At 39.9% G+C, this 19,329-nt stretch overlaps 1 protein-coding gene and 1 long non-coding RNA gene across 9 annotated transcripts in view; one reads left to right on the forward strand and one right to left on the reverse strand.

The window, feature by feature from the left end:
* Window positions 1-11,655, reverse strand: part of WDR89 (WD repeat domain 89) — a 42,756-nt gene extending 31,101 nt beyond the window's left edge. The window contains exons 1-2 of one of the 8 annotated variants that reach the window (XM_047738489.1): window positions 11,580-11,629; window positions 90-171 (exon numbers count right to left, since the gene is read on the reverse strand). In XM_047738489.1, coding sequence (XP_047594445.1) covers window positions 90-96 — 7 coding nt within the window. In that variant the 5' untranslated portion in view covers window positions 97-171; window positions 11,580-11,629. Of the gene's footprint in view, window positions 1-89; window positions 172-11,579 lie in introns of all 8 variants that reach the window. The other 7 variants (XM_047738496.1, XM_047738490.1, XM_047738491.1 and 4 more) reach the window with 7 other exon arrangements.
* Window positions 11,656-11,857: 202 nt separating this feature from the next.
* The window catches only part of LOC125104833 (uncharacterized), a 58,468-nt gene continuing 50,996 nt past the window's right edge, over window positions 11,858-19,329 (forward strand). Inside the window, exon 1 of the long non-coding RNA XR_007128741.1 lies at window positions 11,858-12,005. This is a non-coding gene — a long non-coding RNA (uncharacterized LOC125104833). The remainder of the gene's footprint in view (window positions 12,006-19,329) is intronic.

Below are 19,329 nucleotides of genomic sequence, written 5' to 3' on the forward strand. Positions count from 1 at the left end.
CAAAGGACAAGATGCAACTAGCCAATAAACCCACACATTTATCTCATCACTGTCCGCCCCACCATTATCCTCCTCAAGCAGTCCATTACCTCTCATCTGCCAACTGCAATGGTTTCCTGTACGGCCCTGACACAGAACAGGGCAGGAAATACTTGATTTAACATCTAATTACTGGAAAAAGATGGGAAGAATAGGACAAATTCTTACTTCATATAAAAAGTTTTGATCTTAGAAATCAATTTCATGTTGTAAAAAGTACTGACATTCAGTGTGACATGAAGTGGAAAATAAAAGCAGATATGTGATTTCACAAACATTTAAGGACATAAAACTACTTAATTTTTTTTTAAAGATTTTTATTTATTTGACAGAGAGAGATCACAAGTAGGCAGAGAGGCAGGCAGAGAGAGAGAAAGGGAAGCAGGCTCCCCGCTGAGCAGAGAGCCCGATGCAGGGCTCGATCCCAGGACCCCGGGATCATGACCTGAGCCGAAGGCAGAGGCTTTAACCCACTGAGCCACCCAGGCGCCCCAACTACTTAATTCTTAAAAAGCATCATACACGTTCCTGTGTTTGTGCATGGGCTGCAGTTGTTCAAACATGTGAATCACACACTATATTTTATAGCAACCCCAGACATAGCAATATTTTAATGGGTGAAATATTTTCCCCGTGATAAAACTGTAAAAAAGATTGCTAATCTTTCCAAAAACCCTATATTGTCTTCTTGAGTTATCTAGATCCTACCCATGCTTCAAGATCGAGACCAAACTCTACCAGTACTATAAAATGATTCTTAACCTGGCCTAAAGCAAGTTTTTACTTAGTCTGAATGCCAAAATATATTCTCTTATTTATATAGCAGTAATCATATACTAAATATATTGAAGCATTATTTTTCTTGAGTTATATTTCACATATTTATATTTGTTTCTCTCTACTATTGAGTATACATTTCTTAAAAGACAAGAGCCATGTTTTCCAATTCTCTTAACATCAATCCTCTACCAGCCTGAGGCTACCTCTATAGCCTACCTCATAAAATCCTCCTTCCGGGAAAGGAGTATAAAAACACAAACATACACAAAACACACTCCAAAGAGGAAAACAAAGAGGCAAAGATAAGGAACTACACAAAATGTAAAACAATGATAAGGACAGGAAACACACACACACACACATACACACCCAAAGCCATAGACACAGCCATCCCTTTTCCCGAGAAAGCAAAGAAATAAAGAAAAAGAAATAAGAAATCAAGCAGTATCAATATTGACATCCATGCATCCATAAACACAGCTTTTAGATCAATTCACTTTAAACACTATAGTCATATAAAATACCATGAAGGCAGAACTGAGGAAGCTAAGAAAGGGTTAGGATTTGGGAGCCTCACTTTCTTACCACCTTACACAGTACCTTATAGGCAGAAAGCATTCGATGAACACCTACTGGTATGAACATGATTTAATAGACAGTACTACATACCCAAATTCCAGAATTAAACAATTTGTTCAAAATGCTATTCCTTCACAAAATACATTATAGGATCAAGTTACCTCAAATTTCCAGAGTAATGCAGCAAATATTATGTGCTTTATATAATATAAATAAGGTTTTGATGCCAAAAAAGGATACATACACATTTTAATCATTAAAGAGTTTCAAAAATAATCCAATGATTCATAAATTGTATTCTTCCTATTTTTAGAATGGCTCAGAGGATTTGTGTGATTCTCAAATTCCATTCTCAATTCCTAAGAAAAAGTTCAATTTGATTTTACAATTTCAGGGGGAAAAAAGAGGGGACAATTTGGAGGAGATAAAGTAGTTTTATAAAAATAATTCAGCGCCATGTAAAATATAAATTAATAATAGGCTAATGAGATCACAAGTTTAAAAAAACTAACCTTTATGAAAAACTTAGCTTCAGTATCTATTCTTTCTTCCTTTCTTAAAAAATAGATGCCTGTCATGCATGCTAACAACTTAAAAGCCCAAGTAATACAGGGCTGCAGAATTTATGAAGAGAAATACTCTGATAGGATGAAAACCAAGATGAGGGATGTCTGGGTGGCTCAGTTGGTTAAGTTACTGCTTTTAGCTCAGGTATGAGCCCCATGTCGGGCTCCTTGCTCAGCAGGGAGCCTGCTTCTCCCCTGCCTGCCGTTCCCTGTGCTTGCTCTGTGTGTGTCTCTCTTTTTCCCTCGCTCTTTCTGTCATATAAAGTCTTTAAAAAAGAAAACCAAGATGAAAATACTCGGACAAGCAGCCAAGAATTGGAAACACAATGGGAAATAAAGGAACATGTCTTTGGGGCGGACTCGGTCAGTATGAGTAAGCTAAAGAGGGGTTATGGGAAAAGATATGCACTAGAAGCAGGCGTACTTTTTTTCACATGACCTTCTGTTAATCATTGAATCTGATCTGAATCTTGGTTTTCTCATATTTCCATTTGTTCTACTTACTGGCTCTTTTTTTTTTTTTTTAAGATTTTTATTTATTTATTTGACAGAGAGAAAGTGTAAGTAGGAAGAGCAGTAGGCAGAGGGAGAGGGAGAAGCAGGCTCTCCACGAGCAGGGAGCCCGATGTGGGACTCGATCCCAGGACCCTGGAATCATGAGCCGAAAACAGCCACCCAGGCACCCCATTACTGGCTCTTTTGTATCCATCAATGATATTAATAGTAACTAAGATAGACTGAACTCTTGCTGTATGCAAGTTACTGTTCTAAATGCTTTATATGTTGGGGCGCCTGGGTGGCTCAGTGGGTTAAGCCGCTGCCTTCGGCTCAGGTCATGATCCCAGGTCCTGGGTTCGAGCCCCACATCGGGCTTTCTGCTCAGCAGGGAGCCTGCTTCCTCCTCTCTCTCTGCCTGCCTCTCTGCTTACTTGTGATTTCTCTCTGTCAAATAAATAAATAAAATCTTAAAAAAAAAAATAAATGCTTTATATGCATTCTATCTCATTTAGAGCTCTGGATGACCCTATAGGGTACCTTACTTACCTGGTTCTAGAAGAAAGTGAGGCTTACAAAAGGCAGGTGATTTGCCAAAGATCATTTGGCTCACAGTGCATAACAAGGACAGGAAAAGAAATCTGATTTTATTTACTTATTTATTTAAAAGATTTTATTTATTTGACAAAGAAAGAGGGAACACAAGCAGGGGGAAGTGGGAGAGGGAGATGCAGGCTCTCTGCTGAGCAGGGAGCCCAGTGTGGGCTTGATCCCAGGACTCTGGGATCATGACCAGAGCCTAAGGCAGACGCTTAACTGACTGAATCACCCAGGCGCCCCTAGAGACCACACTCTTTTTTTTTTTTTTTTAAGATTTTATTTATTTATTTGTCATAGAGAGAGAAGCGAGAGTGAGCACAGGCAGACAGAGTGGCAGGCAGAGGCAGAGGGAGAAGCAGGCTCCCTGCCAAGCAAGGAGCCCGATGTGGGACTCGATCCCAGGACGCCGGGATCATGACCTGAGCCGAAGGCAGCTGCCCAACCAACTGAGCCACCCAGGCGTCCCTAGAGCCCACACTCTTAAATGCTTTCTTACACTGACCCTCAAATGATATAAAAGATGTATTTTACAAAGCATTTAAATGGTCATTCAAATGTAAAGTTGTCATAATTCTTATCTGCATTAAATGAGATGAATCAATAACACTCATACAATCAAGCAACATGGTTAAAAATTTAAAGCACATACATGTGGAAAGTCTTAATACCAACAAAGATTTTAATATCAAAACCAATACCATATGATATGAAGTCCAGCATAATTTTTAGTTGCCTGGACATGCAAATTCCAAGTATTTACAAGGTTAAAAAAAGATTTAAAATAGTATCAGCTGTAAGATACGGTAAATTTAAAAATATAAGCCATAACCTAGAGCTTTTTCTCTTTGTATTCCATATTCATATTCATACTTGATGAATAATATTGAATAAAACCAGAGAAAGAAATTTATTTTTAAGATTTACTTAGAGTGAGAGAGAGCATGTACAAGCATGAGCAGGAGGCACAGAGGCAGAGGGAATCTCAAGCAGATTCTGCCGTTGAGCACAGAGCTCAGAGGCAGGGCTCTATCTCCAGATCCTGAGTCTAAAGCTTAACCAACTGCACCACAGAGTGCCTCAAAGAAAGGAATTTATTTATTTTTTAAATTGTTTTATTATTATTTTTATTAATATAGAACGTACTATTTGCCCCAGGGGTACAGGTTTGTGAATCGTCAGTATTACATACTTCACAGCCCTCACCATAGCACACACCCTCCCCAAGGTCCATAACCCAACCACTCTCTCCCTCCCCCACCCCCCAACCCTCAGTTTGTTTGTGAGATTAAGAGTCTCTTATGGTTTGTCTCCCTCCTGAACTCATCTTGTTTCATTTTTTTTCTTCCCTATCCCCCAAATCCCCCACTGTGCCTCTCAAATTCCTCATATCAGGGAGATCATATGATAATTGTCTTTCTCTGATTGACTTATTTTGCTCAGCATAATACCCTCTAGTTCCATCCACGTCATTGCAAATGGCAAGATTTCATTTCTTTGATGGCTGCATAGTATTCCATTATATATATATAGACCACATCTTTATCCATTCATCTGTTGATGGACATCTAGGTTCTTTCCATAGTTTGGCTATTGCGGACATTGCTGCTATAAACAAGGAATTTATTTAATAGTATTCGTCAGGCACTGTTTTAAGCACTTCACAAATATTTACTCATTTAACTCTTATAACAGCTATGAAGTACTTGTAATTATCCCGTTTCATAGATGGGACAAATGAAGCACAGAATGGTCACATGTAAACAGCCCAAGATCACAGAGCTAGTAATTGCAGACAGTATTCAATTCAGGCTATTTGGTTTAAAAATCTGTGCTCTTAACCACTATCTCTGCTACAATTTACAGAACAGTGAAATTCTTTTTTGGTGGGGGTTAGGATTTTATTTATTTGCTTGTCAGAGAGAGAGCGAGCGAGCGCACAAGCAGAGGGGATGGTAGGCAGAGGGAGAAGCAGGCTCCCTGATGAGCAAGGAGCCCATTATGGGACTCCATCCAAGGACGCTGGGATCATGACCTGAACTGAAGGCAGACACTTAACCATTTGAGCCACCCAGGCATTCCATGAAATTATTTTTTTAAAAGCCAATAAGAAGTAATGATCACAATGAATGCCCACAAAGAGAACAGAGCTATCACTTATCTCAGTATAGATATCGACACTAAGGAACATGTAAAAGAAATATTTTAACTGACATGATAAACAAAGTAACCTACATTATCAGGAAAAGTTTTAATTATAATGGCACACTAAGCTTATTAGTCTTTGGAAAAAGTTTCTTTTAATTTTCCTATGAAACCAAATGGTTAGTAAAGCAATGACATTTGGAGACTAATATTAACATTAAAAGATTTACTAGACAGGATTTTTATCATTGTTTGGTCTAGTCGCCTTATGAAGAGGAAAAAAACTATGCTAGAGCTTTAAAAAAAAAAAAAATCACCGGAACTGGTAGAATTCATAACAGAATTAATGCTAAATATGAACCCTTTAAAAAATACAACATATAGGGGCACCTGGGTGGCTTAGCTGGTTAATCGTCTGACTTTGGTTGAGGTCATGATCCCAGGGTCCTGGCATCAGGGCCCACTTTTGAGCCCAGAGTCAGGCTCTCCGCTAAGCAGGGAGTCTGCTTTTCCTTCTCCCCGGCCCCTCCCCCTTTCTCATGCTCTCTCTCTCAAATAAATCAATAATATCTTTTCTTAAAAAAGGTAAAACATATACTTAATATGACCTGCTAAAAGAATCACATTTTGCAAAGGACTACTGTATTTGTCATTTCATCTATTCTCACAACTGTGAGAGGTAAGAAGGACAAGCAATAGTGTTATTTCACAAATAAGTAAACTAAAGCTCAGAAAAGTTTAACATTTTATATGGTCTAGATAGAAAGATCTTCTGATTCCAGGTGCATATCACATGGTGCTGCCAACAATTTTATGCTTTATACTTTTCAAGTTGTTTCATAACAATTAATGCTTAGCCAAGAAAATTTGAAAAATAGTGAACACATAATGAAGGTTATGCTCATTAAAATGTTAAAGTGTTTTATTAAAAACCTTATTGTATGGGGTGCCTGGGTGGCTCAATCGGTTAAGCATCTGCCTTCAGCTCAGGTCATGATCCGAGTCCTGGGATGGAGTGCTACATCGGGCTCCCTGCTCGTCAGGAAGCCTGCTTCTCCCTCTTCCACTCCCCCTGCTTGTGTTCCCTCTCTCACTGTGTCTCTCTTGGTCAAATAAATAAATAAAATCTAAAAACAAATGAACAAAAAACAACTTGTTGTATGATGTACAATTTATCTCCTGAAATGAACAGTTAAACTCAGTCAAAATGAACTTGCAATCCAAGAAAAAAAAAATCTGTATTAAAGCTAAGTGAGGGGCGCCTGGGTGGCTCAGTGGGTTAAAGCCTCTGCCTTCAGCTCCGGTCGTGATCCCAGAGTCCTGGGATCAAGCCCCGCATCGGGCTCTCTGCTCTGCAGGGAGCCCGCTTCCACACCCTCTGCCTGCCTCTCTGCCTACTTGCGAGCTCGGTCTGTCAAATAAATAAAATCTTTAAAAAAAAATTTTTTTTAAAAGCTAAGTGAATCCATACATTTATCATCATGATCACTGAGTAATGGGTAGTAGTATTGTTGTATCACTAAATTATACACTTGAAACTACTATAACACTCTAAATTAACTATACTGGAATTAAAATTAAAATCTTAATTAAAAGGGCACCTGGGTGGTTCAGTGGGTTAAAGCCTCTGCCTTCAGCTCAAGTCATGATCCCACGGTCCTGGGATGGAGCCCTGCCTCGGGCTCTCTGCTCAGCGGGGAGCCTGCTTCCTCCTCTCTCTCTGCCTGCCTCTCTGTCTACTTGTGTTCTCTATCAAATAAATAAATAAATAAATCTTTTTTAAAAATCTTAATTAAAAAAAAGAAGTAAATCCAATTTTAAATCCTTAAACATGAAAAATGTGACCCTACAATAGTATTATTTTTTTGAGAATTAAAAACAAAAATCATGGGGTGCCTGGGTGGCTCAGCAGTTGAGTGTCTGCCTTCAGCTAGAGTCATCTCAGAGTCCTGGGACAGAGCCCTTCGTCAGGCTCTCTGCTCAGTGAGGAATCTACTTCTCCCTCTACCCTTGCCCCTGCATGTTCTCACTCTCTCTCAAATAAATGAATATAACCTTTAAAAAAAAGAAAAAAGTCACTTCTAACTACCATTTTATCTCAATCACTTAAGTTTATTCTAAACCGAGTAAGGCAACTTATAAGATCAAACGATTCTGCTTGATGACTGGGAAACCTAAGGGATTTGTTAGTTACTGAGAAATGCTAGTTTCCCAGAAATGATCAATTTCAGAGAGTTTTTTGGTTGTTTATGTTTTTACTTTTTAAAGTAGGCTCTACACCCAGTGTGGAGCCCAATGCAGGGCTTGAACTCACAACGCTGAGATTAAGAGTTGCATACTTAACTGACTGAGCCACCCAGGTCCCCTCAAAGATAGTTTTTTTTTAAAGATTTATTTATTTGATAGAGAGAGAGAGAGAGGGAGAGAGAGCGAGGGCGTACCAGATTGGGGGCGGGGTAGAGGAAGAGGGAGAAGCAGACTCCTGAGCAGGGAACCCAATGCAGGACTTGCTCCCAGGACCCTGGGATCATGACCTGAGCCGAAGGCAGATGCTTAACTGACTGAGCCACCAGGCGCCCCCAGATAGTTTTTTAAATGTACATTCCTCTAATTTATTTCAGGTAGATTTAATTATTACCAAACCAAGGAACAGAGATGGCTGGTGAACCAAACATTTAACAAATGGAATTGCTTAGGCTTGGATTACTGGGAGAATTTTTTAAAAACTTAGTTACATAATTAGTCATCAGGAAAACGCTTAGTAAACAATACTTTGTACTTCATAGACTATAAACTGCATATCATACCTTCACATCCCTAAGTCAGGTGGCAAACTGTCCACACTGGACTTGCAAAGATGACCTACAACTGGTTTTGCATCTATTAGCTTGACATCCATCCATTTTGAGGAAATAAAGACACCAAAGTGAAACAGCTGAAAAAAGAATTTCTTTGGAAGTTATTTGTGAAAAAATACTATGACATTTTTTCCTTGTTCCCACTCTACCAAGGATGAGTAGCTCAAACTTAGACCTTGATCTGGTCCCTTGTAGATTATGGATATACGTTCTATGCCTGGCAAAGTCTGAGAGACTGTGGCTCACTACCTGCTCAAAGAAAACAAAGAAAAATGACTGCATTGCATTGTTATTGGCCTGATCATGCAGACTTTGTCAGGGCCAAGGATGTGAAGTTTTTCCTGTGGACCCGATGATGGCATTGGTATGGAACCAGCTTAAGAAGGACTTTTGGCATTTGGATGCCAGGGAGAGTTCATAGGGCAAAGAAACTAAAGGCTGGAGGTTAAGGGCTGAGAACTAATCTTAAGCAGCTGGCTAAGTACTGCCCATTGTGGCAGAGACTAACTCATCAGCAGATCTGCAGTGAGGCACACAACTACACATTTGCTAGATGTGACTTTCTGTTAGAGAAAGCAACATGAGAAAAAGTAATGTAGGTCACTGCCAGGCCTGGCCCATATAAATGTCCCACACGTACTTCCCCTTCCCACTCCATTGACAAAGCATAGAGATCTTTACTGAATAGTTCTTATATACTGAATACCTATTCAGAGCTGGGCTCCTTTTCATACTCTAATTCCAACATACCTATACCAAATGGTAAGAAACCCAACTCATGGGCGCCTGGGTGGCACAGTGGTTAAATCCTCTGCCTTCAGCTCAGGTCATGATCTCAGGGTCCTGGGATCAAGCCCCGCATCAGGCTCTCTGCTCAGTGGGAAGCCTGCTTCCTCCACTCTCTATGCCTACTCGTGATCTCTGTCTGTCAAATAAATAAATAAAATCTTAAAAAAAAAAAAAAAAAAAGAAACCCAACTCATCAGATCCAGTCTCCTAATTATGACTTTCAGATAGACACGAGAGCAATTGTTGGGTTATTTTCTTCTGAAGATATGACAAAAACCTGGTCATCAGAGCTGTCTTGCTGGGGGAATTGGAGAGTATTAATGATGAGGGGCTGTCAGTCCAATTCTCCATGAAGCCTAGTGCACATTCTAGCCTTAGGAGCAATGGGACCCAAAGTCTTTATCTGGTTGCCTACATGACTTCCTTATAATAAATCCCCATCATCTGAGGTCATACTTCTTAAACTGGGAGACACAACTATGACTATAGTAAACTGGCTATTATAAGTTAAGAAACAGTCTAAATCTCTAAAACAGCAATGTTATGATGTGGCAAATAATTCAGAAGAGTATCAAACATGGGCATATTATGAAGTCAAATACAAAAGTCACAGGAATTCTTAAAGTAGGAGATTAGAACTCAAAGAAATTTCACTCTTCATACATATTTGATTAGACTTTAAGCTGCACGAGAATAGGATCTCCTTTACCCTCTTTACACCCTTTGTAGTAAGCTGAAAGATGGCCCCCAAAGATATCCAAATCCTAATTCCTATGAATGTTTCCTTACATGACAAAGGGGTTTGTAATTAAGATTTTGAGATGGAGAGATTATTGTAGATTATCGAAGTGGAACCTAAATGTAAGCATAAGTGCCTACATAAGAGAAAGGCGGAGGTAGGTTCGACTATAGAAAACAATGTGATTATGGAAGCAGAGATAGCTGTGACATGCTTGGGAAGATGAAGGTACCACAGCCAAGGAACATATGCAGCCACCAGAAGCCGAAATAGGCAAGAAAATGAGTTCTTCTCCTCAGAGCCTCCAGAAGGAACCATAACTCAGAAGTTATTTGAGCTGAGCTAGCTTTATGCTATCCACGTCAGCCTAAGAATACAAACTATAGAACACTTCTGCATTTACAGGGTACACCGTCCTCAACCCTGGATGAGTAGATAAGGGGGCCACAGAGGCTTCAGAGTATTTTGGAGCTTCCAGACTGGGGAACAAATGAAGACTGCAGAGAGTAGAGTGCCTACAGAGGGCATGGAAGTTTGAACCCTTTCTGCATACCTCACTTCGCATGCATCTCTTCCATCTGGCTGTTGGGTCCTATACTTTTTCATAGCCTTTAATAAGCTGATAAATGTCTGCAAGTTGATCAAGATGCACTGGTGGATGCTCTTCAGGAAGGGCTCATTAGGGGCAGTGCTGGAAGTGACGCCACTGACACCTCACACTGGAAATGCTACTCATCAAGCCAGACAACTGATGATGGAACATTTGGTTCAAAGCGTCCCGGCTTCTCTCAATGGCCTTTCCATTCCTAATGAAATGCTACTTAAATGATTCATGCGGGCTGAAAATTCAGGGAGATGAAAACCTAGCAGATTAAATGGCGGTGGGGGGGGGAGGATCTTTATAAAGAAAAGAGGTAGTTCACACGTGGTACTAAGCTACATATTACCACTCTTTTTTAGACACAGAATATATAAAACTACGTACAGAAAATTATCTATCTATGCTATTTAACGCTCGTTGGGCCTCACAGGAAAAAAATTTGAAAAGCAAAGAAAAGTGATTATCATCAATAATTTATATATTACATCCATTCTCTCATTTGATCCTTAAAAGTATAGGACACAGTCACATAGTCCAGGTCTGGTATTGATTTCAGTTCTGCAGTCGAGGAAGCTGCGGCTCAGAGGGCGACTTGCCCAAAGGTTAGGAAATGGTTCCTAGCCCAAGGTCTTCTACTAGATGACTTTACATCCATATCAACTCACTTATAAGTATGTTGTGTTAACTTCTAAAATAACTTCAAGTTCGGAAAGAAAACAGGAGCAACATTTTACAATTTAAGAGTGTATTTTAATTGTACGTCTTTGGAAACCAAACGCCACACTCAACAGACAAGCCGAAGACAACGTGTGGACGAGTTACTTGGCAGTCTTGTTTCCTCACTTGAAAATGAGAACAGTTCATAGGACCCCCACCCTTTAGGTCGCTACGTGGATTATGTATCACACGTAAAGGGTTTTTAAAATAGCTGGTCTCACGGTTTGTATTATATTTTACAGGGCGTCTGTTCCCAAATGAAAATTGACTTTCTGACTTCGAAAGTTTACGAACTCAGGAGATAAGAAAAATGAGAGTTGCAGGAGAAAAACAAAAACAGGTCCTGGGTACCGTTCCTTGAACACTAGACGAAGGGCACTTCGCGTCTACAGAAACGTGTCACAGAGGCGACTCCTCCGTCGCCGGCGACTGCGACCCTAACACCAAAGGCCCGCAGGGCACCGACAGAGCGGCTGTGGTGCAGGGGCTCCAACCCCGGCACCAGAAGCTCCGACACGTGGCTCCCTCCTCCCAGCCCCTCCCCACTTCCCTCAGAAATTCTCGTGCCAGATAATCAGCGACGACGGCTTTCTAGTCTCAAGCCACACTGTCGCCGACCGTGGAGACAACTGCCCAACCCGCGAACACGCCCAACCCGACCCTATGAGATATACCTCAACTGCAAGCACACAACGCGCGCGGGAAGAAAAGCGAGCTCAGCCTGGAAGAACCGCTGACGACCGGAACTCCACCCCCTACCTCTCTGATAGGGTAAATGCGCAAAGGAAGATGAAGCGCATTGGTCAGCAGTCCAGAGGCGGGGGAAGCGAGAGAGGACGGGTGAGGAGGGGCGACGAAGTGCCAAGACCCAGCCTCTCTCCGGATTGGACGAAAGCAGGACGTCTGCGCCTGCGTAGACCCAGTTTCCGTAAAGCGCCGCACGGGACCTCCCCTTTTGCGGCTCGGTTACGGAAGTTTCAACGACTCATTGGTTGTAACGAAGGTGGTGTCTCCTGGCTGCGTGGCCAGTAAAGGGCAAGAATAAAGCGGGTTCCGCCTCTTCCTCGGGCGGCTGAGTCCTTCCGTTGCCGTCGGGCAATGTGAGTTCCTTTTTGCTTTAAGACGACGTAACTTCCACTGAGACAAATTAAGGTAGAGAATTGTTATGGTGACCAGGAAGCTTCTACTGCGAGTAAGATACTTAAGAGTTAGGGCCCTGAAACACCCACGTACCCTCAGAACTTCTAAGTATGACTTCAGAGTTGGAAGGTTAAGAAACCGGTTTTTTAGGCCCCCCTTTTTTTTGCGTGGCTTTGTCATTGGATGAAATAGCTATCAATTTGAAAGTAGCTCCGCCTGCGCCCCTGGGAACTCTGGGATTTGTAGTATCAGACGCTCAAGTCCTGTAGCTTTAAATGTGGTTGTTGCTGTTGCCTTCTGCCTAACACCCACTGACGTTTACTGTGGTTTTTTGATGTGTTCCGTTGCGCTTTTTATCTTTTCACTGATCAGCACCGTTAAAGCCAGAGAACACTTAGGGAAATTGAAAAGATGTCATGTGTGTCTGTAAAGATAAGTAGTTGAAACATTGTACAAACATTGTACTGCTTGTGCTTGGACGCGCTGTGCTAGATGTTCATAAATACGGCACTAAGATTCTTGGCTTGTAAAAATTGTGCTAATACCATAAAACCGTCTTTGATTTTCAAATTAGTGCGCATTCGAAAATACTTGAAAAGTTCCCGAAACTTGGCCGTTACATACACTGTTTTGGCGGAGGTAGCAGCTGCTTACATCAATCAAGTGTTGATAGGACAGGAAGAACTGGCTGCTGCCTTGACAGAAGAGCGCTGTAGTTAAAATGTCAAGCGTGACCAATCTCAGGTTACACGCATTGTGTATTACTCAAGATTGTATTATGAAGTCCATTTCCAGCCTCTATGGAAACATCATGTTCCTTTAAGGCCAGCTTTCCCTACCTTTATTGAATCGTTAGCTTTCACTTCCCTGAGCGCATTTAGTAGTATAGCATCACTTTTGCGTTTGGCAAAAGTAGAAATCAGTCTATAAACTGAGTGGTCTTTTCCCTCTCGACGATTTTTTTTCCTATTTAATATATAATACAAACTGTTCCATTTGTGTAAGAAAACATATGATTAGTGATATATAATAGTTCTGAAACATTCTGGATTTAAAATTAAGTACATTTTATACGATTACAGCGAAGCAAAAGCTGCTTTTATGACTGATGCTTGGAATTATTGCATTTTTGCCTAAAAAAATAATTTTTAAACTTTTTGTGTCTTCTTTCTAAGTGACAAGAGAATACATCAGGTTGTTTGTAAATGAGACATGGAAGATATTTCTTTTTATTCTCAATAAATGAAGAGCCAAACTAAGTGTAATCACCACTATTTCTCCTTTCCACATTCCATATGATGTATTAAGAAAAATCTATGAATACAAAAGTCACCCTGAGGCAGAAATTCAGAATTATCAGTGTTTTGGGTTTTTTAAAAGATTTTATTTGTCTGAGAAAGAGCACAGAAGCAGGGGGAGCAGCAGGCAGAGGGAGAAGTAAGCTCCCCAGCTGAGCAAGGAACCTGATGTGGGACTGGATTCCAGGACTTTGGGATCACCACCTGAGCTGAAGGCAGATGCTTAACTCACTTAGCCACCCAGACGTCCTTAGAATTATCAGTTTTAATGCTTTCCATTTTAATGCTATTTTTATAGCATTAAATGCTATCTTAATAGCATTTTAATGCTACTTTTCCTTTTGCCTCCTAAGTTAAGTCAGTGTCCACATTTGAGATATAAATTAAATTCATATAACCAAGAATGAATAAACATTAAAAACTGCAGGTGTCAAGACTGCTACTGTGGTTAGCAGTGTTTAGGAGAGTCAATTTAGTGACTGAATTATGAGCACGTTTGGCTAATCTGTATTAACTGCCCTAAGTGCTTAGTCTTTTGGAAGCTCCCAAAGTGTTCCACTTAAAGAGAAAAAGCTTAGTTATTTGTTCAGAATTTAAAAAATAGAAATTGAAACAGATACCATTACTTCCTTTTAAGATGTGAACCCTGGAATCATTTTTGTATCATGTCTGTTGAGCAAAAGGTTACAGAACAGTCACAAAGTGAGATAAATGCAAGAAAAGTCTTGAGATGCAGGAAGAGAATATTATAACTTCTTTTTGTATTTACTTTTTAATCTCAACATTTTTTTTTCCATTTTTGTGTCTTAAAAAACTGTGCACATGATATGACAGTATAGATTTCTTGAAATCTAGCTATCTGATTTGGAGTGAATGGTAAAAAAAAAATTGTGATCAAAATAGTCTGGGAGCGTTAAAGAAAAAAATGTTCATAAAAAAATTATCTTATTAGATTATGCTGAGTGAAATAAGTCAAGCAGAGAGAGTCAATTATTATATGGTTTCACTTATTTGTGGAACATAACAAATAGCATGGAGGACAAGGGGAGTTGGAGAGGAGAAGGGAGTTGAGGGAAATTGGAAGGGGAGGTGAACCATGAGAGACTATGGACTCTGAAAAATGATCTGAGAATTTTGAAGGGGTGGGGGGTGGGAGGTTGGGGGCACCAGGTGGTGGGTATTGTAGAGGGCACGAATTGCATGGAGCACTGGGTGTGGTGCAAAAATAATGAATACTGTTATGCTGAAAAAAAAAATAAAAAAAAAAAAAATTTAAAAAAAAAAATTTAAAAAAAAAAAAAAAAAAAGAAACTTAGAATCAAAAAAAGAAATTATTTGTTTTTACAAAAAAATAAACAAATTTCTTGAAGGCAAAAAAAAAAAAAATTATCTTATTAAAGATAGTGAGACAGACTGCTCATGGGAAGCTACTGTGGTGGGGTTTTATAATAGGGGAGAGATACTGAACTCAACACCGAATATACACGTGGGAATTTGTGGCCAATGAGCAGGGTGTGGGGGTGAGTGGATAGAAAATTACTAAGAGGAAATATCAGGGTAAGGGGGATTATTGCTAGATTGAGTCTGCAGTATTCTTCCAGAAAACAGGTTAGGATAATCATACATCACGTGGGGGATAGTGAAGAATGAGGAACCCAATCAGATATGGTCAACCTAACTTAGCATTCTTACTAGAACTGGACACTAAAAGGGAGGACTTGGGAGCCCAAAGTCAGGCCTACTCAAAAAGAGAACAAGTGGGGCGCCTGGGTGGCTCAGTGGGTTAAAGCCTCTGCCTTCGGCTCAGGTCATGATCCCAGGGTCCTGGGATCGAGCCCCGCATCGGGCTCTCTGCTTGGCGGGGAGCCTGCTTCCTCCTCTCTCTCTGCCTGCCTCTGCCTACTTGTGATCTCTGTCTGTCAAATAAATAAATAAAATTAAAAAAAAAAAAAGAGAGAGAACAAGTATACATGTAGACCTACAGAGACGCTCTCCTATATACACACAGAAATACTTATATTTGCTATTAAAATACAAAGTCCAAATTGTACACAACACTTAGAAATACTGATGTTCAATCACTATATCAAGGATCAACCAGGGAAACAAATGGTAGAAAAAATTTTATATTATATTAATTTTATTAAGAAATATTTTTAAAGAAAATTTTGCAAGGAACTGACTTGCACAATTTTGGGGGCTGGCTGGGGGCAGGTCTGAAATCTGTAGAGCAGGCTGTCAGGAAAGGCAAGCTGGAACTTTCAGTCATGAGCTGAAGTTTTAGTCCACAGGCAGAACTTCTGGAAAACCTCAGTTCAGCTCTTAAGGCCTTTCACACGATATCAGGCCCACCCAGATTGCCCTGGATAATCTTCATTTAAATGCCTTCACAGCAACACATAGATGAAGAACTTCAAATCATGAGTTTGAGAGTGGAAGTGTGGGGGGTTGGTGGTCAGGCCTGGAAGTCATTCCAGAAAACTATGTTTGATATAGTGTCTTATATTTGTGGGAGTGGATTAGTACACGCATACAGAACGCACAAACCAATCCTGTTTTCCACTGTCCAGTAAAATACATCTAAAAGGAACAGCCCTACTTTAAACTTCATTCCAGCCTGCTTCTTTAACTCCCTGCCTCATTTGGCTGGCTAGTCCTTGAGACCTCGGCCTAAGAGCCTACATTTGAAGCCTCTGGCTTCATTCCTAAGTGCCATATTCCTCTGTCCAACTCTTGAATCCCAGAGCCCATTGAAGGCTTCCCAATAATATGTAAGACTTATCCCTAGGCAAGCATGCTTTTTAATATGTAAGGGATTCTTCCTGGTAAGCTACCAGATCTGACGCTTTTGAAAATGCCAACAAGACTGCTGTTGAAGCCACAGTGGGTGGTGGTGAGGACATCCTGTGACAAGTGCCAGCTGGTTTATACCAGTCCCCATGACAAGCTTTTTTCAGTGGTGGTATTTTACCTCAGTTTTAAGATGGACTTTATCATGACTCCTTGTCATTTAGATTGACGAAAGTTGTAGAAGAAGAAGGGCTAGTACTGAAACAGATAATCGTGTTCATCAAAAACAGCACCGACTGCCAGAAAACCTCTTGACAGAGCTGCTTAAAGTGAATTGACTGGTTTAAGCTTTATATTCTCTTCCTGCCACTTGGAAGTTAAAAAGAATGAATAAATAGTAAAATAGCACGCTAAGTGGTGCTAAGAGTTGAGAAGAGAAAAAGGCCAGAGTATTAGACAAAGTAGTCTTTGGGTCTTTTATTTAATTAAGAATTAGGATTATAGTTTATTTTACCCAGTATGGTTAGGACTGAAACAGCTTGGGATCTTTTTTTTTTTTTAAGGTTTTATTTATTTATTTGACAGAGAGACACAGGGAGAGAGGGAATACAAGCAGGGGCAGTGGGAGAAGAAGCAGGCTTCCCACTGAGCAGGGAGCCCGATGTGGGGCTCGATCCCAGGACCCCTGGATCATGACCTGAGCCGAAGGCAGCAGCCCAACCGATTGAGCCACCTAGGCACCCCTCAGCTTGGGATCTTAATAATTGCTATGAAACAAATTCACTTTTTTCTAAAATAAGATATGAAAGTGCCTATTTGCCCATGCATGTGAAGTGATTCAGAGCTTCTGGCAAAGTTAGCTCTAAATGGAAGTAGCTGAAAGAGTTAGTTATTGAATTGCTAAGGTGAATGCCGCTACACATTTACATCCTCCTCTCTTTTCCTCCTCCTTGCATCCAGTTGATACCAATTTTACTTTTCAGGTTACTTACTTTTAAAAAAACAGATCAGTTTGAGAAAGTTCCATCACACACAAAATTAGAAAAATTGGCATCACAAACCCTTAGATATATGACCCTATCACCCAGCTTTAACTGATGGCTAAACTTAGTTATATCTATGCTTGCACCCACATTCCTGCCACATCTCCTATCCCAGACATCATTTCATTTGTAAATATCTCTTTCTATCTCTAAATGATACGGATTTTTTTTCTCCAAACGTAACCTCAGTAGGCAGATATTTTAATAAGGACTGTTACTCAAGACTAGGTGTGTGAGTTTGAGCAAGATACTTAATCTCTCCAAACCTCAAATTACTCATCAGGTGACATTAACTCCCTTTCAGGGCTTTTCTGAAGATTAGCAGAACCTCAAAACACCCAGCACAATGCTTGCCACATTGTAGACATTCAGGAATTGCTCATTCAAGTTCTGACCTTTAGTGGCTTATACCTCTTATTTTGAGAAGCTGTAGGAAAGAAAACAAAAAAGGATGTTTGCTGAGCATTTTAACTGTTGAAAGTGATGCTTGAAAAAAATATTTTTAATTATAACAGGAGGAATGTACAACAGCTAGAAAGTGGAATCAAATAAGTTTAAATGAGGTAGATCAAAGTTATGTGCAAAGTAGAGCCCAATAATAAAGACTTAATGTGAACTTAAGGTGAAATAAAGACTATTTGCTTAATCTTAGGATTTTTTTTTCACATATCTCCAACTGCTATATGTGACGATATAATACATAACTATTTGTCTGAGCTATAAAAGAAATAAAGCCTTCTGTTTTCTTTTGTAGCGTTTCTGGAACTTTTAGCCCCTCATAGTCAAATAGCAGTTGTGTTCTTATTGTCTTCAGCTTTTTGGATTTACTTATTGGGTTTACCTGTTTACTCTCTCTCCTCTGCTATTCTAGGAAAGTATTTAGTAGAAGGTTGGATTTAATTTTCTAAGCATTATATTAAATAAATTTCCTTGCCAGATAATACAATGTTATGCCAAACATTATAAAGATAGATCTGATCATGATTGCCAGCATCTTAATATCTAAGCAACAATGTCACATTGCAACAAAGTCTTGTTTTCTTTCATTTTAAAAATATGTGGTAATGATAAAGGAGATAAAATACAGTCACAGAGAGAGTCAGCAGCTTGAATACCTTTGTAATTAGATGATTACAGATGATTACCCTCAGACTGATGAAGTGAAATGTTAGAAGAGAAAAGGCACATTAAATAGATTAAGTCTCAGTTATGAATATATTAATGTAATTAATTAGCATTTTCTCAACCTTGAAAATTTTGAAAATCAATACTTGATAGTTGTTGGTTTTTACTATAAAGTGACTACTTTTTTTTTTTTAAGTGACTATTTCTGGGGAGCCTGGATGGCTCAGTGGGTTAAGGCCTCTGCCTTCGGCTCAGGTCATGATTCCTGCGTCCTGGGATGGATCCCCGCATGGGGCGCTCTGCTCAGTGGGGAGCCTGCTTCCCTCCCTCTCTCTCTGCCTGCCTCTCTGCCTACTTGTGATCTCTGTCTGTCAAATAAATTTTAAATAAAATCTTAAAAAAAAAATTAAAGTGACTATTTCTGATAATCATTTCCCACTGAAACTTGTAGTATGTGATAATTTTTCCCATAAATTTTCCACCTTAAAAAAACCCCTACATTTCAAAAAACTTTTTTGACTGCTACTTAGAGCAGCTTGATTGGTGAAAACTGTTTCGTTCAAAAAGCAAAAATTATAATTATGGTAAGCAAAATAAGTCAGAGAAAGACAAATGTCTTATGAGTTCATTCATATGTGGAATTTAACAGAACAAACAAGAGAAGGGTTTAGAGAGAGAGGTAACCCAAGAAATAGACTCTTAACTAAGAGAACAAACTGTTGGTTACCAGAGGAGAGGTGGGTGGGGAGGGGGAAAATAGGGGATGAAGATTAAGGAATGAACTTCTGAGGAGCACCAGGTGTTGCATGGAAGTGTTGAATCACTAAATTCTGCACCTGAAATTAATATTACACTGTATGTTACCTAACTGGAATTTAAATAAAAACTTAAAAAAAAAAGAAAAAGGGGCACCTCGGTGGCTCAGTGGGTTAAGCCTCTGCCCTCGGCTCAGGTCATGATCTTAGTTAGGGTCCTGAGATCGAGCCCCACATGGGGCTCTCTGCTCAGCAGGGAGTCTGCTTCCACCT

Source organism: Lutra lutra, chromosome 7 (assembly GCF_902655055.1).
Source record: "Lutra lutra chromosome 7, mLutLut1.2, whole genome shotgun sequence".
NCBI classification, from domain to species: Eukaryota; Metazoa; Chordata; class Mammalia; order Carnivora; family Mustelidae; genus Lutra; species Lutra lutra.